Genomic DNA, 26,442 nt, shown 5'->3' on the forward strand with positions numbered 1-26,442 from the left:
AGTTTAAAAACTCTTCTATTACAGGCTTCTCTGGGGAGTTCCTCATGAAATTTGTTCATATAGAAACTAGTATCTGACAGATGTTAGTCAGTGTCCATTATTTTATTTGCCAGACAATTACCTCTTCCAGATGAGGATAGATTGTTAATGTTCTCATGAAAATTTCCACATGGCCACAGAGAGAACATCCCTGAAGATGGGAAAATTTAGTTGCAATGATTTACTGCTTAAAAAAACTTGCTATATATAAATGCAGATTAGAGTGGTTTAAACTACTCATGGTTGTTGTTTTTTTTTCCATTTCTTTGTGCTGTTATTATTTTTTGCGTAGATACCAAGGTATAAAGGACATCGTAAACTGAAAAAGTGCTTGGACAAGGCTGGTGAGCAGGTAAAATGCATAAGAGGAGAAGATGCTGGCAGGTGCTTTTAGTCTTCCTTTAGGAAAACAGATTATACTAAAAAATAAAATAAACTGACAATGCAAACACTAAAGTTTATTGTAATTTAGCTATTAATATAAAGGTATAGAAATGGCACTCTAAGGCACCATGCTTAGAATATTATATACATAAAAAGCTTACTATATAAATCATACTAACAAATGAAAAATTAAGCCTTCTGTTGGGCACTTCATTGTGAACTAATGCTGTTGACGTGTGGAGGGAACGACAACCGCATGAGTTTAAGTGTAGAATGTCTTCAAGTTTGAATTTCTAAGGGCTTTTTTCTTAATGTTGCAGTAATTTGGCATATCCTCCCAAAACTAATCTGTGAAGCCATTAATCTTCTCCTTTACAACCCTCCTTAAGACTCATTTTTACCTTAAGACATCACCAGATGATAATGGGTAGATAGAAAGCTAGTGGGGATAAATTATATTTAATTGTAAAATAAATCCTTTAAAAAATTATTTGGAACCATTATGTACGTGCTTTTACTACTGTCATGCTTACTCACCATCTCCCTTTCTTCTTGTTGCGTATTGCATTTGTTTCTTGTCTTTAAATGATAACTGGATTCTGCTACTCTTATTTATGTTTATTACTTTACTTTGCATTCTCCCATTAAAACTGGGAGTGATTGTAGGTTAAGGTACCACTCAATCTTGGTAAGGGAAGTGGGATCTTACTGTGTAAGGATGGTATAAATCAGGACTACAACAAATAGTTGCTGCTGTGTATTTGACCTTTCTGAAAAAAAATTCACAGCCACCTTTCAGAGTTTACTATCTTTGCTCTTTTCTCTGCGTTTTGCATCACAAGTGATTAGAATATATGAATAGATTAACTGCCAGATTTGATTTGATTTTTAATGTACTTTGTTTGTTACTTGGCTTGCGAATAGGATCTTAAATAACTAAACTTTAAGAATCAGCTTTTTATAAAAATATTAGCCAGTTGAGTTTTAATTTAGAAAAAATTGCTCTTGATTTGTAACCTTGTCTGTCTGCATCAGATTTCCACTAATTTTTACAATCTCTTTAAAAAAGAAACTTAAGTGGAAATATCAATATCACTTCAGTTTTAGTAGTATTGCTGTATAACATGAGGTGTTTTGCTCTCCCACTGTAGAATATTCCTTGAACGAATAATTTTTAAAACTGACTCTTTTTTGCTTTGTAACATGGTTCGCGATTAACTAATAAACACTTTTGGAAGATAACTTGTAAATCACAAATGATCCAACTTCCCCGGCACATACCACTCTTGACCTCTTCACATTTAAAATGTCTAACTTTTTAGGATGTTTAATTTGAAAAAGAGTTGTGTGGGAGAGTGATAAAAATGCTAAAACCCCATGGCTGTTAGTTGATTTCCCTCTCAAGTACTTGTAAAATGAATGCGTTTTCAATTCTGTATTAAAATTTGTCATTAAAGGTATTATTGAATGGCAATAGCTCTCTCCATAGTTAAGGTTACAACAATATTTGAATTATAAGATGGATTTTCAACATTCCTCTAAGTCAGTGGTTCACATCCAGGGGTATATATACCCTTTGAGGGGCACACAGAGGTCTTCCAAGAGATATGTCAACTCATCTAAATCAGTGTTTCTCAACCTGGGGGTTGTGACCCTTGGGGGGGTGTCACAGGATGAGTTTGAGGGGGGTGCAAGTGCAGGACCAATGTTAGAGGGCGGCAAGCAGGGCAGTTGTTCGAGCCCTCACGCCACAGGTGGCCACACAAAGCTGGATTACAAGCTTCAGTCCCGGGTGGCAGAGCTTAGGATACAGTGCCAGATGGCAGGGCTCTGGCTTCAGGGGTACAGTAGTCTGGAAAGGTTGAGAACTGCTACTCTAAGTTCCTTCAGAGATGTTTCTTCCTCAGACTTGATGCAGATTTGTCTATGGACAAACAGTAACTCTTCTGGCCAATCTGAGGTGAATTGGACAAACTATTTCTGAGAAAAGGAAGTTGGAAATCTAGGTATAATTCAGATGTGGAGAGATTACTATAATGCTGTTTGCTATGTTTAGCTTCCAAAATGATGAGCCTTATTCAGAAGATCTTGCAGAATTCTAGTGACACTTTACAGAATCGAGGGTGCATATAATCGTTCTCTTCTGTGTTAAGAGTTGTCAGAATTCCCTGTGAGGCTGCTGCTTAGGTCTGTCAGACCATGTTATGCATACATAGCATCTGCGGGATGTTGTAAAGATAGTCAAAATGCTGAGTTTTGTTTTTTTTTGTTTTTTTTTTTAATATAATGGATCAAGTGCCCCTCCACAAGCCATATGAATGTAATTCAGTGTTTTTCTAACTGTGTAAGAGAGTTTTTTTTTTTCCATGAATAACCTCACCCTCTAAATAGCCAGTCATCCAGTAACTGTTTCAAATTATTTCACTCTGCACACCTCCTGGAAAAGTATCACTGGTGTTCTGTAGAATGTTGTTTGAGAATAAAATACTTCTGAATAGAGCTGGTTGGAGAAATTCCAGTGTAACATTTTTTCATCAGAATTTGCTGATTCATTGAAATTGAAAAGTTTTTCATGGAGATGGTTCCAATTTGATTAAATTCCTTTGAAACTTAGGCAAGAAACATGCCTGGCTTTCTGCTAACTTGCTCACCCAGCTCCTTGGCAGCCTGGGCTCCTAGGGTTCCTGAGGTCCGTGCCTCTGGGGCAACCCATTATGTAGACTTGCCTTGGAGATGGGGCTCCAGTCTCTTTCGCAGAGAACGTATACATGCTGAGGTTTTGTTCCAAAGGGGGGGCGAGACTGCCACAAAATGGAATTATCTTTCTCCACCAAGCTCTACTTCCGAATTCTGTTCCCACCTTCACTGACTACCTTTTAAAATGTGATTCTACTCTGAAAAGTGACTGTCTAAAAATAACACTTTCTTACACAATGGAGTTGTTGCTTGTATGCATTCAGAGTCTTCTCTGCTGAATATTAACTAGTAAGTTTTGATTGTATTTTATTCTTGTTCAACTTGCAAGAGCCAATGCAACTAAGAGTGAGTAAACAGTATTCCATCCTTTCTTGTGCATCATCAAACTAATTATTTAAGTTCCAATCATCTATGTCTCTCAGAACCCCTTTGATGCCAGTGAGTTTGTACAGTTGTCACTAACACAACAGTTTGGCTTTACTACTTGTGGTGTTGCGTAAGAAGGAAGGAGCATAGCTTAATTCTCAGTTTAAATTGACTTTGTGCCATAATTATTAGAATAAACAACATTTTACTTGGAAAAATGAGCACATGTGGTCGTGAAAGCCATTGGGAAATATGGAGTGCCGTGTTAGCATAGTCACTTTACATAGTTCTGCACATGAATATTTTGTTCTGCTATTTTTGTTTGCAGTGGTGTTGTAGTCATGCGGGTCCCAGAATATGAGAGAGACAAGGTGGGTGAGATAATATCTTTTGTTGGACTAATTTCAGTTGGTGAAAGAAACAAGCTTTCCAGCTCCACAGAGCTCTTCTTCAGGTCTGTGGAGCTCAAAAGCTTCTCTTTCACCAATAGAAATTGGTATAGTAAAAGGTATTACCTTATGCACCTTGACTCTCTCTTGCATTTATATAGTATCTTCATCAACATTTATTTTGCAATACCCCTATGGTAAGTAAGTATTGATAACCTCTTTTTTTATACTGTTGATTGGCAAACAGAGAGATAAAGGGTAAGTACCTTGATTACAGTTGTGCAGAGTAGTCTTGGAACCAAGTTTAGAACACAAGTCGTTAGCTCTGTCCCATAAATAATCCAGCTGTAGAGTCCCCCATACTTAATATCCCTAGCTCTATATTCCGACAACATCTGTTAACTATGTTCGCAAGGTTAAAAAAATTGAGTACTCAAATATTAGGAGAACATTTAGATAGAAGTGGAAGACTGAAACATGCCTAGTTAGCAACTAAATTGCCTACACAAAAAGTAAATTTTACTAATTTCTAGTACATTTTTCTGCATTACAGTATTTTTGGTTCATTTGACTTTGCTTCTAGGTATAACCTATATTATAAAGCCCTATAGAGGGGATGGGATAGGGTTTGTTTGTTTTTTTAAAGAGCTCTTTAGATAGCTTTGAAATAGGATTTTTTTCTTAGTTGATACACTTGTATGGGTACAAAAATAGAAAAATTAAATCAATTTGAAAAATTGATTACGTGGATGACTTGCATAGTGTATGTTCCCTGATGGTTCCTTATTAACAGTTGAACTGCAGTTCAGTTATGAGAAACTATATTTCCATGACTTCACTCAAGAAAAGGCATTTTCCCTCCTGTAAATTTGATAATTTTATTTATTTATTTATTTTTAAGGTTGCCGAAACCAGTCAAAGTGATACAAGTATTTCATCAGGAGAAACAAAAAGCAAAAGCAGCATTCACTTTCTTCCCAATGAGACAAAGCTAGTTTCTCAACCACACAACAAAGACTTAAATACCAAAGAAAAAAGTGATCCAGCTGTAGGTGAGGATGACATAGAGGGAGATTCTTTTTTTGATGATCCCATACCCAAACCGGAGAGAAACTATGGCTGGTAAGTAAACCATGCTCCCTAGTTAACACATTTATTTGATGCTTAGTAGGTTTGGGTTAGATGTGTTACTTGCATGTAGCCTGTAGTAAAAAGTGGTGTGAAGGTGCACTGTAAAACATCCTACTAGAAATGCACAATACCTTCTGGGGCTCCCTGGTTGCACTGGTGAGTAATTTTCACCCTTTTGGCGATGTTGCATAGTTCTTCTTCGAGTGCTTGCTCATATCCATTCCAGTAGGTGTGCGCGCGCCGCGTGCCGGAAGAATTTTTACCCTAGCAACACTCGGTGGGTCGGCAGGGCCCCCTGGAGTGGCGCGCTATGGTGCCGGATATATACCCTGCCGACCCAGCCGCCCTTCAGTTCCTTCTTACCGCCGTGTCGGTGGTTGGAACAGTGGACGCAGCTTAGCTGACCTCCGCTTCCTAGCTACTCGTAGTTCTTGTGTAATACAGTTATATCCTTATACGTTTTTTTCTTATGTTAGTTTTATGATACTTAGCGGGTTCGGGGAGTAGCCCCTTTCCTGCAACCGGTGCCTGAGCCCTGCCCGGTCACCGTTTTAGTCCGTGCCTGCCAGCCCGGCCGTTGCTGACAGGAAATCCACAACGACTCCTGTTTACGGTGCTTGGGGATCGCGATAAGTGTCCCATTGCACGCGTTTAAGCCGACAACAACAGGGAGCGGCACTTTATTTCCCTCACCTTCTGACAAGCGCGGGCTATTGGCGGACAGAAGCGCCTCCTCGGCACCGGACCCCGCTGGCACCGACCGTTGCGGCACCGAAGTCGACTCGGCACCGCTCCATCTTTCTGAGGTTGAGGAAGCCACGACTCCTCCTACCAGTGCGACGCTCCCGGCACGGCCGTGGTGGCTCCTGCTCTGCTGTTCCGTGCCAAGGCCCGCAGCCAAGAGTCATCACAGTTGATCGCCGCACCGACACTGCAGAGACCTGAGATGCCGGCTCTTGATTCCGGTTCCCGCGGGCGTCGATCCGTGCCTGCTGCTCCCGGCACGCGCGTGGTTGAGCTTCCTGCTCGCTGCTCCGTGCCAACTGCACAGCCAGTGAGCTCATCTGAGTCGGATCGCCCGGCACCTGCCCCGGCACCGACACGGCCGGCACGGTCGATCCTGGTCCCACAGGGCTGTTGAATCCGTGCCTGGCTGCTCCCCGGCACGCGCGTGGTTGAGCTTCCTGCTCTGCTGCTTTCTGGTGGCCATCCCCTCCAACCCACCCAGCTCCAGTGTTGAGCCTTCATTTTTATCTGAGTCGGATTGCCCAGCACCGGCACCTGCCCCGGCACCGAACGGCCGGCACCGCGATCCCGGTCCCAAGGGCTGTTGAATCCGGTGCCGTGCTGCTTCCCCGGCACGCGCCGTGGTTGAGCTTCCTGCTCCTGCTGCTTCTGTGCCATCTGCACACAGCCAGTGAGCTCGTCTAAGTCGGATCCGCCGGCACCGACTCCTGCCGCGGACCGGCATATTGACACCGGTCGATCCCGGTCCCACAAGGGCCGTCGAATCGGTGCCTGACTGCTCCCCGGCATGCGCTGTGGTGAGCTTCCTGCTCCTGCTGCTTCCAAGCCAACGGCACCGCAGCCAGAGAGCTCATCTACACTCGGATCGCCGGCACCGACTCCTGCGCGGCACCGGACACATCGGCACGTTGATCCCGGTCCCACAGGGCCGTCGACCAATGCCTGACTGCTCCCGCGGCGCCGTGGTTGACTTCCTGCTCCTGCTGCTTCCGTGCCAACAGCACTGCAGCCAAGGGGCTCATCTCACTGGATCGCCCGCACCATACTACAGAGGCACGACGACGCTGGCACCATTGATCCGGTCCCACAAGGCCGTCGAATCCAGTGCCTGACTGCTCCCGGCACGCGCCATGGTCGAGCTCCTGCCCCTACTGCTCCATGCAATCTGCACTGCGGACAGGAGCTTGTCTAAGCCGATCGCCCGGCCCGACTCTGTGACACACTGGCGCAGTCAGCCCTGTCGATACCTATCCCATTCACTGACCCGATAATCTCGGCACGTTCTCGCTCCATCACCGCTACAGGCGCTATGACTGCTGTACTGCTCCCGTCCTCGAGGTCTCGGTCGCTCCCGGCCCGCTGTAGTAGGAGCCGGATCTCGTTTCCAGATACCGGACGCCTTCCGGTACCAGGTCCCAGGTGCCAAGTTGGCAAGGTCTGGTAGAGTCAGAGACTTGACCATGATTTTCAGCACCTCCATGCCTTCCGGTCACGCACTGTCTTCCCACCGGACTATCTTATGCTCAAGACCGCGTTCTGGTGTGCCCACAAACACCTAAGGCGCATCAGGACCTCCCATGGAGGGTAGCGCTCATGGTGGACTCCAGGTGCAGGAGTCCCGGAGGAAGGATAGAGGATCATGCCTTGTCTTTTTTTTTTTTTTTTTTTTTTGGGTGAGAGGGGGAAGAAATAATCCCAATGTCCTGGCTAACATTTCCTCTCTCAATAAACAAGGACCTAAATATGTCCAAAGCTGTGCGAGAGCCTATTGCCTAGCTCAAGCTGGGTGCCACATTTGCCTACCCACTGCACTACCAATAGCCAGCATGTTGCTTTGGGATCTCTGAGATTTGAAAAATAGTATATAAAACCAACTATTGTGTATATAAATCTACAAAATGGCTTTTTTGAACATTTGCAGTTTTGTTTTCATAGGGCCCCTGACATATAAGTTCTACAAATAAAAGTTAAAGTTATGTCCACATTCTCGTTTCCTTACAGAAGTGAATTGCTAAAGCTGTTTCCAATAGTTTGTCAGTGTTCGTTGTAACGGATAAAAATAAATGGTTATTATTACAAAACAATGAGCCACATTTCAAGTAATCCACCCAATCCGTAGTAAGGATTTTAGGCCTCCTGTTTTTTATTTGTGTGCAAACAGCTGTATTTCATTTTTCAGCTTGTTTTCCAAAGCTTTTTCTGTTTTTAAACTTCTTGTCAGCTAAAATACAGTTGGTATCATGGCCAACACACAAGTAAAATTAGGGGGGAAAAGTCTTTTAGCTGAGGTTTTGTTTAAAAAAAAAATCTAGTGAAAATAACAATAGTTGAAACAAACTGATTTTGAAAACTATTGCGAAACACTGGTTACTGCAATATTGCTCCAGTCAATATTGAATAATACATTACTACTGCTACCTAGATAGTCTATGATAAAAAATGACAAATACATATAGACTTGGTACCTCGAAAAAAAGGCCCCAGCTTCCTAATTTTGACTGTACTTCATTACTTCCACGGGGAAAAGTTCGGGGGTTTTTTTGTTTTTTTTTTAAATACAGCAGAGTTGAGAAAGAATGTACACTGGAAGAACTCCAAATAATTTACATATGCTTCTTAAAAACTAAAAATAATGACATACATCATATTTCTTTAAAGGTTTATTTCCCCTTTTGAGATTTACCCTAGAGTTTATTACCCTATAAAGATTTGGACAGCATTTCATCTGTAAGACAACAAGTAAGGACTGGCTGGAAAACAACATTTCTGTTTTATGAAAAATTCTGAGATTTGGAATTTGTTTTCATTCCAATGCAGAACAAAACAGAGTCTTTCTGAAATCTTTCACAAAAGTAAGACAGAGACACCTCAGAACAGCCCAGTCAATCTCTCCTTCAGAGTTATTCCTTTGTCTAGCTATACCAAAAAGACAGGAGACATTTAAGATAGATTTAATCAGGCCACAACTTTATTATTAGATGTTGGGGACTACCTGGCAGATGAAAGTGTACAGTGCAGGTAACACCATGTTTATTCCATAATTACCTGGGGGGGGGGGGCTTCTGCCAGCTCCAGGTCCTTCCCCTCCGCAATCCACTGCTGGGAACTTACTATCCATCTGGGCCCCCCCCCACCACCCTGTAGGAGAGTTAAAGTGGGCTATAAGAAAGGGAGGCTGGCTCCTTGCTGTAACAATCATAGGAGTCCCCTTTAACGAACCACTCCTTTCAAGTCCATTTCCAACCCGATTAGCAACCATTCCCTCGAGCACTTAGACCTCTCTAACCAGGTGGCTAACCCCTCCTGATATGGGAAAAAAAAAACAGGGCAGTGCGCTCCATCCGCATGATCGCAGTGACCTGCTATGCCATGGAGGCCCCCAACCCCACTGCGAGCTCGTCGAGACTCAACTGTTGACGGCCAGCACAACGGCCATGTGCTCCGTGAAGATAGCCTGGGCGGAAACATGGCCCTACCTCCCTTTGTCAGAAGGGCATTCCCATCTCGGCACTTTTGGCATAGCCACACGACACTCGATATGTCTAGGTAGCATCCTTTCTCCCAGGCATTCGGAACGCCTTGACGCTTCAACTCGGCAGCCTTTCCTGTCTCTTTGAGTGGTCGCCCTGTCCAGTGTGCTGCATTTTTTGTGCTGGAAGTGGAGTTTTTTTCCCCACATATGACCGGTTCGCTTACCGCACGATGACCAGGAAATGTCCGCATGGTCTCGCTCTACCAAGGTCTCTCCCCGGACCATATTTTTTACGATCTCGGACGTGCTGTTCTCAGGCCATAGAAGACAGGGCCACCACGCTGCCCCGCAGCGCTTATGGGTCCTACCCAACTTTGCAGGGCAGGAATGCGCATTCTCATGGTCACGTCATCGCGTGGTCCAGACACAACTGATATCCCACGTTGCTCGCCTGTCCATTAGCCACCCAATTACCCTGCCACTCACCGCAGCCTCATACCTCAGGACCACGGCAGACTTGCCACCCGGACCTGCAGTCCTCTTCACCTCACAGTGTGCTGCTGCCGTGACTAGCAGGAAAACGAGCCCTTCCACCTGGTCAAACGTACCTTGCCTGGTGGAAGCGTTTCTTCTACAGGTGTGAAACGCTTAATCTTACTCCTGCTGAGGTCTCGATTCCCTTATGTTGGACATACCTCTGGCCTACAGCAGCAGGGCCTACCGGTGCGTCATCGCTTGAGGGTACACTTGGCAGCCATCTTTACCTTCCTCTAGGCTGAGGTGATCGTTCTGTGTTCTCACTCTCTATGGTTTCGAGGTTCCTCAAGGGCTTTGGAGCGCTTACACCCTATAGGTACACCGCCAGCCCCAACCTGGACCTCACATGGTTTTTAACCAGACTTATGTCTTCCAGCCCATTCGAGCCGTTAGCATCGCTTGCTCGTTTGCCTATACCTGTCTGGAAGACAGCTTTCCTCGTCGCCATTACAATCAGCCAGACGATGTCTCCAAAGCTCAGGGCTCTTCGGGGTCCACCATGCACTATTTTTTCCCAAAGACGAGGTGCAGTTACAATCCTCACGCGGCTTCCTCCCTAGGTGGTGTCTGCCTTTGCCTGTTTGCCACCCTCAAGCGGGGCGATGGGGACAACAGTTGCACTCTACTGAACGTCTGTACAGCGCTCGCAGTTATGTTGAATGGACAAAACCATTTCCTAAGACGCCCAACTCTTGTGGCTCGCGGTAGCAGACCGGAGGAAAGGACTACCCGTTTTCCTCTCAGAGGATCTCATCTTGGTGGATAACGTGCACCCGCACTTGGTTTATGATTGGCTCACTTCCCCAAGCCACATCACTATGCCTTCTACCAGGGCTCAGACTTGTCTGCCGCCTGCTGACTCGTGTCCCTACCCACGCAATCTCTCGCGCGGCTCCGTGGTCCTTGGTCCATACCTTTGCTTCGCGGCATTATGCTCTGGTTTAACAGTCAAGGGATGGCTGCAGCCTCTGCTCGGCGCTTTTGCATTTTGCAGTATCTCACTCCGACCCCACCGCCTACATAAGGCTTGGGAATCACCTACTGGAATGATATGAGCAAGCACTCGAAGAAAAAAGACGAGTACTCACCTTTGTAACTGTTGTTCTTCGAGATGTGTTGCTCATATCCATTCCACACCCGCCCTCCTTCTCCCACTGTCGGAGTAGCCGGCAAGAAGGAACTGAAGGGCGGGCTGGGTCGGCAGGGGTATATATCCGGCACCATAGCGGCGCCACTCCAGGGGGCGCGCCCTGCCGACCCAACCGAAGTGTTGCTAGGGTAAAAATCTTCGACGAACGTGCACGGCTGGCGGCGCACACACTACTGGAATGGATAATATGAGCACACATCTCGAGGAACAACAGTTACAAAGGTGAGTAACCATCTTCCCTTCTGATACCAAGCCAAACTGATTGTCTGGCGGGGGCTGGAGAAGGGCAGAGTGGAGTCTTGGCTCTGCTAACCCTGAGAGCTTTCCAACCATTTGCTGCTAGGAGTAGTATCTAAGGTACAAAGCCATGCTCTTGAGCCCTGGAGATGCAACTATGACCAACCTTAAATGTAGCTGCACAAGTAGAAGGGAGAGTCTTTGGCCTGGTCTACACTATGCATTTAAACCGATTTAGCAGCGTTAAACGGTTTAACGCTGTACCCGTCCACACTACGAGGCCCTTTATACCGATATAAGGGCTCTTTAAATCGGTTTCTGTACTCCTCCCCAACGAGAGGGAGTAGCGCTAAAATCGGTATTACCATATCGGATTAGGGTTAGTGTGGCTGCAAATCGACGTATTGGCCTCCGGGCGGCATCCCACAGTGCACCACTGTTGACCGCTCTGGACAGCAATCTGAACTCGGATGCTGTGGGCCAGGTAAACAGGAAAAGCCCCGGGAACTTTTGAATTTCATTTCCTGTTTGCCCAGCGTGGAGCTCTGATCAGCACAGGTGTGCGACCGATGCAGTCCCAAATCCAAAAAAGAAGCCTCCAGCATGGGACCGTCACAGGAGATACTGGATCTGAATTGCTGTATGGTGAGACAAATCTGTTCTCTCAGAGCTCCGTTACAGAAGACAAAAATGCTAAAGCATTTGAAAAAAATCGTCCAGGCTACACAGTTGCTGCGTGACAAGCGTAACGGAAAGCCAAAGAATCAAATGGACACTCATGGGGAGGGAGGGAGGGGTACTGAGGACTCCAGCTATCCCACAGGGCCGCAGCAGTCTCCGAAAAATGGGTTACATTCTGGCTGAGCTCCCAATGCCTGTAGGTTCAAAACACATTGTCCGGCGTGGTTCAGGGTATAGCTCAACAATTTACTTGTCCCCCTCCCCCTCCACTTGAAAGGAAAGGAAAGAATCGTTCTCTCTTGACTTCTTTCAATATCACCCTGTGTCTATTGAATGCTGCTGGTAGACGCGATGCTGCGGCAGTGAAGAGCAGTATCTGCTCCTCTCCCCTCCCTGGTGGCAGATGGTGCAGTTAGGACTGCTAGCCGTCCTTGTCATCAGCCCATGAGTGCTCCTGGCTGGCTCAGGGAGGCTGCCCGGGGGTGCCCTGGGTAAAAATAGGAATGATTTCCCGGTCCGGTTCCCAGTAGATGGTACAAGAATGGCTGGTACCGTCCTCACCATAGCAACTGGGGCTGAGCTCCATCAGCCCCCTCCTTTCCTGTGTAAGAAAAGATTCTGTGACTGCCTGGACTTATCATAGCAGCAGGATGCTGGGCTCCTCTCCCCGCACCACTTAATGTCCTGCCTGGACTTTCATAGCAGCGGGGCTGCCTCCCCCTCATTTTATTCTCATCTAACAAAAGTCAGTGTTTCTTATTCCTGCATTCTTATAACTTCATGACACAAATGGGGGGGACACTGCCATGATAGCCAGGAAGGTTGGGAGGAGGGGAAGCAACCGGGTGGGTTGTTGCAGGGGCACCCCCCGTGAATGGCATACAGCTCAACATTTCTGCGGGATCTGACACGGAGCAGCTGTGCTCTCTGATAACACTGGTTCTCAGTACACTTGCCCCATATTCTAGGCAGGACTGACTCTATTTTTAGAAACCATAAAGGAGGGATTGACTCAGGGAGTCATTCCCAGTTTTGGCCTTTGCACCCCGGCCAACCTCAGCCAGGGGCACCCATGATAGCAGCAGACAGTACAGAAGGACAGATAACCGTCATCTTACTGCCAATTTACAATGGCAGCAGACAGTACAGAATGACTGGTAACTGTTCTCTGCTATCATGCAAAGAGCAAAAGAATGCTGCTGTTTGTAGCACTGCAGTAACCCTCTGTTAGCGGCATCCAGTACACATTACGGTGACAGTAAAGAAAAAAAAAAAAGCTGAAAGGGCTCCATGGTTGCCGTCCTATGGTGTCTGCCAGGGCAATCCAGGGAAAAGGGCGCGAAATGATTGTCTGCCGTTGTTTTTCCCGGAGGAAGGATGAGTGACAACATTTACCCAGAACCACCCACGACAATGATTTTTTGCCCCATTCAGCCACTGGGCTCTCACCCAGAATTCCAAGGGGGCGGGGGGACTGCGGAACTATGGGATAGCTACAGAATAGTACCTCCACAGTGCAACGCTCCGGAAATCGAGCGCTAGCCTCGAACGCATGGACGCCCACCCGCCAAATTAATGTGCTTAGTGTGGCTGCGTGCACTCGACTTTATACCAATCTGTTTTACAAAACCGGTTTATGTAAAATCGGAAATTAATCCCGTAGTGTAGACCGTACCCTTTTTTCTCTGCATAACTTTTTCAAGGACTGGCAGAATTCTAACCCACAGTACTGGAATAGTTAATGAAAATATTGTTAGTTCTCTCTCTCAGACACAGACACACCAGCTTCATACAATACAAGCATTAGGAAATCTCTTGTAGAAATCAGTGTTCATATTTATTACCTAGTGTGTCCAAGCTGACTTGTTTTCAGTAAAGTAATTGTTTTTCTGGCAACATGTCAACTTTTGCAGGCCCAAAACATTTTAGGGCACTTTGTGGTTTTAGTAGTGGTCTGATGATGAGTGAAATGATATTTTGAAGTGCAAGTCTGACTGAAAGGTGCAAAGGTGTCAAAACCCACATTCTCATTCCGTTGATCTTGCTGCAGCTCTGAGCAGAGCCGTTCCACTGTGGCTTTGTTAGAGCAACTTTAAAGTTGTACTGACTTTGGGTGTGCCAGAAATGCACCTGAGGATTGATATAGCAGGAGGTTTAGCTCATCCATGCCCACTCTTTCCCTTTTACATTGGCAACAAACAGCGAGGTGGTCTACTCCAGTGGCTCTCAACTTTCTAGATTACCTGTACCCCTTTCAGGAGTCTGATTTGTCTTGCATATCCCCAATGTCTTACCTCACTTTAAAAACTGCTTGCTTACAAATCAGATATAAAATATAAAAAGAAAGAGTACTTGTGGCACCTTAGAGACTAACAAATTTATTTCAGGGATAATAGCTTTCGTGGGCTACAGCTCACTTCTTTTGGATGCATAGAATGGAACACACCAGACAGGAGATATTTCATACATACAGAGAAACATGAAAAGGTGAAGTATGCATACCAACTGGAAGAGTCCAATCAATTGAGATGAACTATCGTCAGCAGGAGGAAAATAACCTTTGAGTGATAATTGGAGATGCCCCATTGAAGGTGTGAGGAGAAAAACCCAATGGGGAGAACACTTCAGGGAGAAACCTCTTCTAACCACTCAGTGACAGATTGAGGTGGAGTATTTGCAACAAAATAACTTCAAAAAATAGACTCCAAAGAGAGACTGCTGGAACTCAAAATTAATATGCAAATTGGATACAATTTAACTTAGGTTTTAACAGAGATACTGGAATGGTTGGTCATTTACAGCTAATTGAATCTATTTCCCATGTTTAAGTTCTACAGTTGTATGCATATTTTCACCTTTTCATGTTCTCTGTAGTGTATAATATCTCCTGTCTGGTGTGTTCCATTCTGTGCATCTAAGAAGTGAGCTGTAGCCCATGAAAGCTTATGCTGAATAAATTTGTTAGTCTCTAAGGTGCCACACGTACTCCCTGTTCTTTTTGCGGATACAGACTAACATAGCTGCTACTCTGAAAAATATAAGTGTCACATCACATTATTACTGAACAATTGCTTATTTTCTCATTTTTATCATATAATAAAATCAATTGGAATATAAATATTGTACTTACATTTCAGTGTATATGGAGTAATATAAACATGTCATTTTAAGAAATTTTAGTTTGTCCTGACTTCACTTGTCCTTTTTATGTAGCCTGTTATAAAACTAGGGAAATGTCTAGGTGATTTGATGTGCTCCCTGAAAGACCTCTGCATACCCCCAGGGGTACACATACCCTTAGTTGAGAACCACTGGTCTAAGCCCTCTTATGTTGGCCCTGCAGTATCAGATGCTCGCTCTTATGCTGGGAGGATCCTGATGTGGCACAAAGTAACCACACAAGATCATTCTCCCCTCTATAATAAACTGGCAAACTCTTTTCAGAAAGGGATTATTTATGACTGTTACCTAGTGGGAAATAAAAATTGCAAGATCTGCTCCTATGATATATTTAAAGAGCAGCTGATGTCTCATGAAAAATATTGAACAAATACATTAGAAAGAACTCTGCTTCTTATTTTTTTGTTTTTTTTTTCTTTTTTTATCAGTACCATATCAGGATTAAAATAACATCTTTGATTTGCTCCTGCTTATTTAAGAGCTTAAGTACTAATTGATTGTAACATCATGTTAATTTCTACAGCCAACTGATTGTGAGGTAGTAAACTGGGATAAAACAATAGGTGGGAATACCAGTGTCTGAGAGATCTAATAATTGCGCATGATCTTTAAACTGACAGCTTTAAAATATTAAAATGAAACTTTCAAAGGAATTTGTTCCTCCAGTCATTGAATCTGCGATAGTGATAGTGCCTTTCAAAGCAGGTAGATTCCCAGGATTGTTGCAATTTCCTACATTTTTGTCTTGCCGGATTACCTTGGCTTTTAACTGACATCATGGTTCATAAGTAAGGCTATGTTTTTGTCAACGATATTTTTAGTAAAAGTCATGGACAGGTCATGGACAATAATGAAAAATTCATGGAAGTCTGTGACCCGTCATTGACTGACTGTTACTTAAAATACCAATGAGAAAATGAGTAGCCTGGGCAGCTGCGGGGTGTGGGAAAGGCTATGGGAGCTCCAGGGTCCCCCTCTGCTGGCGGCTCCAAGCTCTGGGGATCTCCCCCTGCTGCGCCTAAGGTCTTTGGAAGTCATGGATTCTGTGACTAAATCGCAGCCTTATGAATAAGTTAGAATAACACATCCAGTGCATCTGTGTTAATTACTGTCCTTGAAAACTAAATATAACAATCATGAGTGCAAATTCTACAGTTCATAGACCTGTGTTTGTAATCTAATAATTCAAAACAAAAGACAAAACAACATTAGAAGAACTTAAATAGGTTTGTGCAGTAGTTAGCAAACAATACAACTAGCCTATATTTATAAACATGAGGAAATGCAATAAAAACAGTGTTCAGGAATTTTACTACTACAGTATTACATGAGTACTCAAATGGTCCTCAGTTGTTAAAAGCATCAAAGGCCAATGACTTGAATGGTAATACTTATTCATAATTGCTACCTGAAAATGCTTGAAAGATAAGAGTTCAAGAAAAGAAGCCTTAGTTACTCAGCAAAACTAAATTTCCTTGTAAAGAACAAATCTCTATGGCAGAAAAGAAACAACATTTTTCAAATTACATGGATTATGCTAACAATCTCTTTCCATATCAATATTACATACATTTTTAGACTTGTGTATTTTAATTTGGTTTACGTAGCATGCAGGTACTGATAACAATTCCATAGTAAGGCATCTTTGTGTGTGCAAATTGTGGTAAATGAATTAGCAAAATGCTAATTAGCAAGGTTCTACAGATTTTGTGACTTATTATACATGTAGTAAAATAATAGTTTGTAATCTTCCTCCACAGTGTATCATATTTCATGTGTATGTACATGTAACATAGAGTCATCATAAATTTATATAACTTGTTTAAATATACATTAAACTCACCAAAACCATAGAAAGTTAATGCAAAATCAGATTCTGCTCAGACATCATCTCATTAGATGAGTCTAAAATACATTACATGAAACCAGTCACAACTTGGTCACTGAAAATATTTTCTAGGAATGGTGAAGATTAAACTTAGACTTTCAATGTGCTTGTTGCATCTTTTATTTGTAAATAATATGTTAATCTATATTCCATTCCTAAATGTAATGGCAGCTAAACCAGTTTATCATGTGGCGATGAAAAAAATTCGTTTTGCTGCAATCTCAAGGGGGCATGCTTTCTACAATGTGACTGTTACTAGTTTTGTTGAACAAAACTGATCATAATTTAAAAGCAGAAACTAGCTGATATATTTATTTATGCCTCAATCTTTTCCTCTTGGCTACATGGTATTTGTGGGGATAACTAAAGGCCCCTTGATAAAAATAGTGATACTGAAGAAGATGCAGGAGATCTATTTGTGACAGAAGGCAGGCAGAAGTCCATGAATAGGTGAGAAAATCACTTTCTTCTTGCATGTCTTGCTTGACACTTTTACCACCAACTTCCAGTAGAAAGTTTTTGGCCTTTTTTAGATTGTAAAGTGAATAGTTCCTTCACCTGATCTTTTGCTGCATACGTTACTATTTCTAGGTGCATACATATTTAATGGATGGTAGAAAAGAGAGTCACATATCTATTTATAAATTGTTTCCCTTTTTAGGAAAACAGAGTCCAACAAACGAGGAGGAAGCCTTGCATCTCTTTCTGATGCACCCCCCCTAAGGAGTGGGCTAAGCTCCCTTGCTGGAGCACCTTCACTAAAAGAGCCTGACCGTAAGTATAATATGGAAATCCTTTTGTATCTTGAGTAGGGCAAGAGAGACGGGAGATAGACTTAGCTGATCTTGAGATCCCTTCCAGTCCTACAATTATATGTCTGTAAGTGTTTTCAGGATTGGCTCTTAAATTTGGAATATAATATTAGCCTATAGAAAAATATACTAGATTTAATTAGTTGATGGATGTGTTTAAGTATGCCCTTTTTTTCCAAACAATAACCAAACATATTTCTGATTTCAATTTTTTTTGGTTACAGATGCAAATAGAAACTCTGTTTTGAAAGATCTACACTTGGTGAATGCAAAATTTGGATCTCTTGAATTAGGCAAGTAGTCGTTGAGCATGAGGGAACGTAAACATCCTAGTTTTGATATGCCTTACGTTTCAGCTCCTCAAGGAAACTAAGACACTGAAATATACTGGTGTCTTACTTTGATAAAAGTTCCATTGGCATCAGCGGGAGTCTTGCTTGAGTAAGAGAAGCAAAATATTCTTTATACAAAATTCCTAACTGGCAGGAATTATTTGTATGTTTCTACCAGAATTATTTTACACATACAACAGAAACTCAAGCCACCCCATGCGTATATTTTGGTGATAATTTTATAGTTGGTCTGCTTGTCAGTAAGGTATTGTTGACTAGAACAGTGCTATTCAAAGTGGTGGTCCGTGGAGCGTTGCTGGTACGTGAGCCATTGGCTGCTGGTCCATGGCAAGTTTCCAGGAAAGAAAGAGAGAAACAATAGTATAATTTAAAAATCACACTGGAATTCCACCAAGAATAATTATCAGTCTATAAAAGTCGACAATATTAAATAATAATATTGATAAATAAAATAAAAAAAGTCTGCCAATTTTTATTTTATTCATTATATTGTTTCTGATATAAATTAACATGATTTTGAATGTGTCAAATAATATTTTCTTGGATCTAGTCATTTTATACTATTCGCCCAGATGCACAGCCTTTCAGTCAGTCTTCAGTGTATTTAAATATGAACATCTCTGCATGTACGTGACAGTCCCATTCCAATTAATACAATGAAGAATGTTAATTTTTCTGATCTGATGTGCTACGTCCCTATGCAAAAACTGTGATAATATGGCGGAAATACGGTACCGATCCCTGGCACATTGGGGGGAAAAAAACTGCTGGCCCGCCACATCAGATAGTTTGACAAGCACTGGACTAGAACACCAGAGGGAAGCCTACTGTAAGAAAAAATAAAATGTCTTGTAAAGCAGCTTAAGTTAATATAGTACTAACTTTTATGAACCATTTCCCCACATTGCTATTAATGTTATATTGTCATGATTGATGACAACAGTGTCCAGTTACCATTGTTCTCAATTCTATGGCAAAATATATAAGACGATTAAATTTATCCAGCATGGAAATGCATCTCAGAATTAGTGTTCACTTAGGATCTTTATTTAGAATGGTAGCATAGGCTTTTAGGGCAGATTTTCAAAGGCACAAGTGGAAGTTAGGCATGCAACTCTCATTGGCTTTCAGTGGGATTTAGGCACCTCTAATTGCCTTTTGTGTCTTTGAAATTCTCCCAATTATAATATCAACATAGAATCATAGAAATGTCCAGCCCCCTGCAGTGAGGTAAACCTATACTATCCCTAACAGGTGTTTGTCCAATCTGTTCTTCAAAACCTTCAATGACACAGATTCCACAGCCTCCCTAGAAGCCTGTTCCTGAGCATAATTACTGTTATGGTTAGAAAGTTTTTCCTAATTTCTAACTAAACCTCTCTTGCTGTAGATTAAGCCCATTATTTCTTATCTTACCTTCAATGGACATAGACAACAATTGATCGCTGTTTGCTTTATAACAGCCCTTAAGTTATTTGAAGACTGTTATCAGCTGTTCCCTCAGTCTTTTTTTTCCCTAAATATGCCTAGTTTTTGTAGCCTTTCCTCATAAGTCAAGTTTTTTCTAAACATTTTATCATTTTATTTGCTTGCCTCTAGACTCTCTAATTTTTCCACATCTTTCTTAAATTGTAGCACCCATAATTGGATACAGTACTCCAGCTGAGACCTCACCAGTGCTCAGTAAAGCAGGACAGTTACTTCCTGTATCTTCCATATAACATTCCTGTTAATATATCCAAGAATATTAGCCATTTTTCAACTGCATCACAATGACTCATACTCAGATTGTGATCCCCTCTACTCCCCCACTCCCTAGCCTTTTCAGCAGCACTATCACCTAAATGGTTATTTCCCATTTTGTAGTTATTTCTGTGCATTTGATTTTTTCCTTCCTAAGTGTAGTACTTTACACTTGTCTTTATTGAATTTCTCCTTGTTTAATACAGACCAGGTCTGTTTGTCAAGGTAATTTTGAATTGTAATCCTCCCCCCAAAGTGCTTGCTATCCCTCCCAGCTTTGTGTCTTCTGGAAATGTTACATGTATGCATTTCACTCTGTTATCCCAGTCATTAATGAAAATGTTGAATAGTACCAGCTCCAGAGCTGATTCCTGCAGCCCCATTAGATACACCCTCCCACTTTGACAGCAAACCATTGATAACTACTTTTTGAGTAGGGTCTTTCAGCCAGTTGTGCATGCACCTTATAGTAATTTAATCTAGATCACATTTCCCTACATTGCTTATGAGAATGTCAGGTGTGACTTTGTCAGAAGGTTTAATAAAATCAAGATATATCACATCTACTGCCTCCCCCTTATCGAGTAGGCCAGTAACCTTGTCAAAGAAGGAAATTACATTGGTTTGGAATGATTTTGTTCTTGACAAATGCATGCTGGCTATTCCTTATAACCCTAGATTCCAAACCAGAAGGGACCATTGTGATCACCTAATTTGCTCTCCTGTATAACACAAGCCATAGAATTTCCCTAAAATATTTCCTACATGCTTATAAATTGATAGTTTAATTTGTTTTAGTATCTTTCCAGGTATCAAAGTTAGGCTGACGGGTCTATAATTCCCTGGGTCATCTTTGTTCCCCTTTTTAAAAATAGGTTCTATGTTTGCCCTTTTCCACTCTGCTGGGACCTCACCCATGTTCCATGAGTGCGTGAAGATAATTAGCTAGTGGTTCTGAGGTTCCTTTACTTAGTTCTTTAAGTATCCTGAAGATGAATTTCATCAGGCCCTGCCAACTTGAATACATTTAACTCATCTAAATCTTTAATCTTTTTTTCCTTATTTTGTCGTACATTCCTTCCCCTTGTTGTTGTTAATAGGGCTGTCAAGCGAGTTAAAAAAAATGATTCTGATTAATTGTGCTGTTAATCATGCTGTTAAACAATAATGGAATACCATTTATTTAAACATTTTTGGGTATTTTCCACATTTTCAAATATACTGGTTTTAATTATAACACAGAATAAAAATGTATAGTGCTCACTTTGTATTTATTTTTATTACAAATACACGTATTGTAAAAACCAAAAAATAGTATTTTTCAATTCCCCCATTGCAAGTACTGTAGAAAAGTTTCTTTATCATGAAAGTTGAACTTACAAATGTAAAATTATGTACAAAAAAGTACTTTCAAAAACAAAACAATGTAAAACTTTAGTGCCTACAAGTCCACTCAGTCCTACTTCTTGTTCAGTCAATCGCTCAAAAAGTTTGTTTACATTTTCAGAAGATAATGCTGCCTGCGTCTTGTTTACAATGTCACCTGAAAGTGAGAACAGGCATTCACATGGCATTGTCATAGCTGGCGTCGGAAGATATTTATGTGCCAGATATGCTAAAGATTCGTATGTCCCTTCATTCTTCAGTCACCCTTCCAGGGGACATGTGTCCATGCTCATGACGGGTTCTTCTTGATAACAGTCCAAAGCACTGTGAACCAACACATGTTCATTTTAATTATCTGAGTCAAATGCCACCAGCAGAAGACTGATTTTCTTTTTTGGTGGTTCGGGTTCTGTAGTTTCCGCATCGGAGTGTTGCTCTTTTAAGACTTCTGAAAGCATGCTCCACACTTCGTCACTTTCCAATTTTGGAAGGCACTTCAGATTCTTAAACTGGGGGTTGAGTGCTGTATCTGTCCTTAAAAATCTCACATTCATACCTTGTTTGCATTTTGTCAAATCTGCAGTGAAAGTGTTTTTAAAATGAACAACACGTGCTGGTCATCATCCAAGACTGCTATAACATAAAATATATGGCAGAATGTGGGTAAAACAAAGAGCAGATATACAATTCTCCCCCAAGGAGTTCAGTCATAAATTTAATTAATGCATTACTTTTTTAATGAGCGTCCTCAGTATGGAAGCATGTCCAATGGAATGGTGGCCAAAACATGAAGGAGCATATGAATGTTTAGCATTTCTGGCACGTAGATACCAATGCCAGCTGCAAAAGTGCCATGCAACCATCTGTTCTCACTTTTAGGTGACATTGTAAATAAGAAGCGGGCAGCATTATCTCCCATAAATGTAAACAAACTTGTTCATCTTAGCGGTTGGCTGAGTTATGTTACAAAAAAAAATCTATATTTGTAAGTTGCACTTTTTCACAATGAAGAGATTGCACTACAGTACCTGTATGAGGTGAATTGAAAAATATTATTGCATTCATAATCAAAAATAATAATATAAAGTGAACACTGTAAACTTTGTATTCTGTGTTGTAATTGAAATCAATATATTTGAAGAAAAACATCCAAAAAATGTAATAAATTTCAATTGGGATTCTATTGTTTAACAGTGCAATTCAAACTATGATTATTCGCGATTCATTTTTTTAAGTTAATCGCATGAGTTAACTGTGATTTATCGACAGCCCTAGTTATTAATATTGTGTTGAGTATCTTGTCACCATTTAATGTTTTTGGTGAAGACTGAAGCAAAAGGTGCATTAAGTACCTCCAGCCTTCTTGATGTCAGCAGTTATTAGTTCTCCTTCCCTACTAGACAGAGGACTTATATTTCCCTTCATCTTTTTTTCCTTGTTCCTAATGTATTTATTAAAGAACTTCTTATTGCTTTTGATGTCTCCTGCAAATTGCAACTCATTTTGTGCCTTTGCCTTTCTGATTTTTGTCCCTTCATGCTTGTGCTATTCTTTTATATTCTTCCATAGCAATTTGTCCACTTTTTGTAGGATTCCTTTTTGATTTTAAAGTCATTAAAGAGCCTTGATGAAACCATATTGATCTCTTACTATTCTTCCTATTTTTCCTTTGCGTCATGATATACTAATTTAAGAAGTATCAAGTTATACAACAAAATAGAACTATTGATGGTTTGGCTACAGAGCTGAGAGCCATGTCCAATTCACTGAAATGTTGTGCTTTATTTAGGGTTTGTCTAAATTAGGAAAAGAGATTAGGTTGCAATTAGCTAACATCAGACTTGAGTTCTCTTTCTAATCTGTACAGATTTTGAGAGGATCTGCTCTTGATGCTACCTACAGCTGGATTTATAAACTCTGTTCTGACATAAAAATATAATTTTGATCTCTTTGTATTTCCTACAGAGGGAATCTGTTTTTTGTTCAGTAAAATACTTTTTTCATTATTTAGGAACTGGTGATGAAGATGAGTATGTTGATGATTTCAACAGGTAAGAGGGAAAAATACTTCTATTCCTACAGTGTGTTATTTAATGGATAGTAAACATCATTCAGTTTTCTAGTTACATTGAACCAGAAGTAGGTTCAATTTTATCATGATCAGTTTGACAATGCTGCCATCTGTCTGCCATACATCTGTGAATATAAATCTTTTTTATACTTTCTCTAGGCAGGAGTGTCCTTAGGATGCTGACAAGCGTTAAGGTTTTTTTATTAAAGAAAAATATGCTCTTCTCAACAGTGCAGTTTTATCATTTACTTTTTATACATTTGAATTAATATTTTTAGCTAACTGTCTATATACGAGTCCAAATTGAATCTTGCATCTAGAAAACTCAGTAGCATGAAGGGAAGACAATTGAGCAATAATATTTAAGGCCCTGATCCTACAATTTTCATGGCACAGCTTATTTCTCACAGCTTAATTTAGTTACAGGTGTATTCTCAAATATTTTTATAATTTAAATATGCTTTCTGTAAAAATTGGGCTATCTAACCTAAAGACTCTCTTTTTCCTATAGAGGTGTGAGAGTGTGGTGGGAATTCTTGTACAGCAGAAAAAGAAAATCTAATTATTCTCACCTTTTATTCTTTTTTCTGTCATTAGTACCAGTCATCGCTCAGAAAAAAGTGACATCAGTATTGGTGAAGAAATAGAAGAAATTTCTGTGGAAATAGAAGACTTGAATGTCAGTAATAAAGTATGACTTTTATTGTGTGGGCGTGCTTTTAATCTTTTATTAGATATTGTGGTTAGATGTTTGGCTGTCCTTTCTGGACAACTGTCGTCATGTAACAGACATTCTGGGCACAGATGGATATAGTCATGCCATTCATTAAAACTGCCTTCTATTTATAACCATTCACTTATTGTTAGGGTTAGATTCTATACTGACTCTTTTAAAGTAAATAAATAAATTAGTAATTTGATCTAACTCTGCAGTAACTAACAGTTGAGAGATTTTTTTGTAATCTTGTAGCATATGCACGAGTTTTTATTAACTGCCTTAGTTGTGCTCATATTTTCATTATTCAGCACTGGCTATCAAATTTCCATACCTCTGTCTGCATTGTTAGAATATATGCCCTTTCTAAATCAGAACACTTCAAAGTATTTTTGCTGGGATTCTGTTGAACTCTGAGATATTACAGTTAATAGGTAGGTACTGCTGCCAGCTGAATTGTTCTTTGCTGACAGCATGCTAACAGCCTACTGCCTAGATGGCCTTCCAAAAATTTTCAGTGCATTTTTAAATTTTTCAACAGGGCAAGTGACTCCAAATCTACTTGATTTAAAATATTTTTTTTTCTCATTTGAACCAATTGTTCTTTATTTGGTTGGAAAAATAAAGTAGTGGCATTAGGAGCCCAATTCTATAAGGTACTTCTCATTAACTTAATGGGCAGTTGAATGCACACAGTATCTCATATGTTGGAATTGATACCTTGCAGGACAGGGCTGTAAGCTAGCAAGATGCTTTTTGCAGGACTGTATAGTTTAACAGATTTTGAAATATAAATAAATATATATATCTTGTCTGATTTTTGTTTTCTAGCTTGAAGACCTCACACAAGATCTTACCATTTCTCAGTTAAGTGATGTTGATGCTGCAGATTATATAGAGGATGTGGCTTAGAACTGGACAGTAGAGGTGTTTCAAGTGTTGGATTGAGAACTCTTGTGGACTGTTATTTTCAGACAATCATTCTTTGCTGGAAAGTCTGTTCCCTGTTTGTGCCTTGTGTTTCAAAAAGACTGGAGATGTAGAGAGCTCTTATAAAATCATAGCAAGAACTGAATGAAATAGTTCATTCCAGCTTGAGTCTAATATTGGAATTGTTGTTCTTCTGGTTCAGCAAAACCTTTCACACAAGGAGTTGAATTTTTCCAGCTGGATGTCCATTGCTGGCGATGGATACACAAAACCATCAGTCTATAGGAGAACATAACTGAAGAAATCAGCAAAGCTGCAGAACTTCGACACAGATGTATGGCTTTATAACGAATTTACACTGTTATGGTAACAGTCTGATTTTTAGCTAAGATAAGCAAGGAAACTTAAGAGTTACTGCTTCAACTTACTAAAAACTTCAGCAGTCTATATGAAATTTACATAATATCTAATAAATCTGCCTCAGTACGTAGTCACTCCATGCCTACTTCAAGGAGTCAAGATTTTTCAGAAGTGACTAGTGATTTTTGGGAGCCCAGCTTTAGAGGTCTGTAAGGGGCCTGATTTTTGGCATTTTCTGAAAATCAGGCCCCTTTAAGGTGTCTCCAGTTGAACAGCCCAAACTGAGGCACCTAAAATCAGTAGGCACCTTTTGAAAATCTTGGCTGAAGTATCTGTCAACTCTGAACTTTCTTGTTTTAATGTATTTGTCAGACCATTAACGTTACTCTAAACTACTTTTTTTGTGTGATTATTTCATTAATGTTAACAGCTGTTAAAATCCCAATAAAAATGTGAGATTTCCTTATGATCCACAGATCATAATACAGAATAACAAAATTTCTGAGAAGAGCTGTTTAATGGTTTGTGGAGTTCATGTTACTGGGGAAGATCTTAATTTGTATTGACTCACTTTCATTGTTTAAAATCCATATTTTTTTTTAAAAAAGGAGCACCAAAAAAGTATGAAACAATTAAACTTCTCTGTGTATCAGAATCTAATAACTAACGAATAGATTTAAACCCAGATATTTAAAAATAAATACCAGGCCTAAGATATTGAACACACTAAGTTATAGCCAGGAGCACATTTTTGTATTTCCATTATCAACTCTTGAAAAACAGTCAGTCATGGAAACATTGACAGTTTCTTAACTATACTGTCATGCATGGCACTGCTGTAGTATATAGGTCATGGACATTTGTAATACTGAAACAAGCCTTCAAAATGTGTATTTTTTGAGCATTGTTAGAAAATTACATTGGAAATATACATGTCAGTGAATATAAAGATAAATTAATCACCTTTTTGTAGGTTTTGTAATTTTATTTCAGGCAAGCTACTAGCCATTTCAATAACAATAGCATGTGAGACCATATAAGAACGGCCATACCGGGTCAGACCAAAGGTCCGTCTAGCCTAGTATCCTGTCAGCCAACAGTGGCCAATGCCAGGTCCCCCAGAGGGAGTGAACCTAACAGGTAATGATCAAGTGATCTCTCTCCTGCCATCCAT

At 40.9% G+C, this 26,442-nt stretch overlaps 1 protein-coding gene across 6 annotated transcripts in view; it reads left to right on the top strand.

Moving 5' to 3' along the window:
* CEP43 (centrosomal protein 43) overlaps nt 1-26,230 on the top strand; it is a 69,635-nt gene extending 43,405 nt beyond the window's left edge. For 3 of the 6 annotated variants that reach the window (XM_032781462.2, XM_032781438.2, XM_032781429.2), the window contains 8 exons: nt 332-391; nt 4,777-4,997; nt 17,268-17,348; nt 17,560-17,672; nt 17,935-18,003; nt 23,204-23,243; nt 23,861-23,954; nt 24,810-26,230. In XM_032781462.2, coding sequence (XP_032637353.1) covers nt 332-391; nt 4,777-4,997; nt 17,268-17,348; nt 17,560-17,672; nt 17,935-18,003; nt 23,204-23,243; nt 23,861-23,954; nt 24,810-24,890 — 759 coding nt within the window. In that variant the 3' untranslated portion in view covers nt 24,891-26,230. The remainder of the gene's footprint in view (nt 1-331; nt 392-4,776; nt 4,998-17,267; nt 17,349-17,559; nt 17,673-17,934; nt 18,004-23,203; nt 23,244-23,860; nt 23,955-24,809) is intronic. The other 3 variants (XM_032781454.2, XM_032781446.2, XM_032781472.2) reach the window with 3 other exon arrangements.
* The last annotated feature ends 212 nt before the right edge of the window (nt 26,231-26,442 follow it).

Source organism: Chelonoidis abingdonii, chromosome 3 (genome assembly GCF_003597395.2).
Source record: "Chelonoidis abingdonii isolate Lonesome George chromosome 3, CheloAbing_2.0, whole genome shotgun sequence".
Lineage (NCBI taxonomy): Eukaryota > Metazoa > Chordata > Testudines > Testudinidae > Chelonoidis > Chelonoidis abingdonii.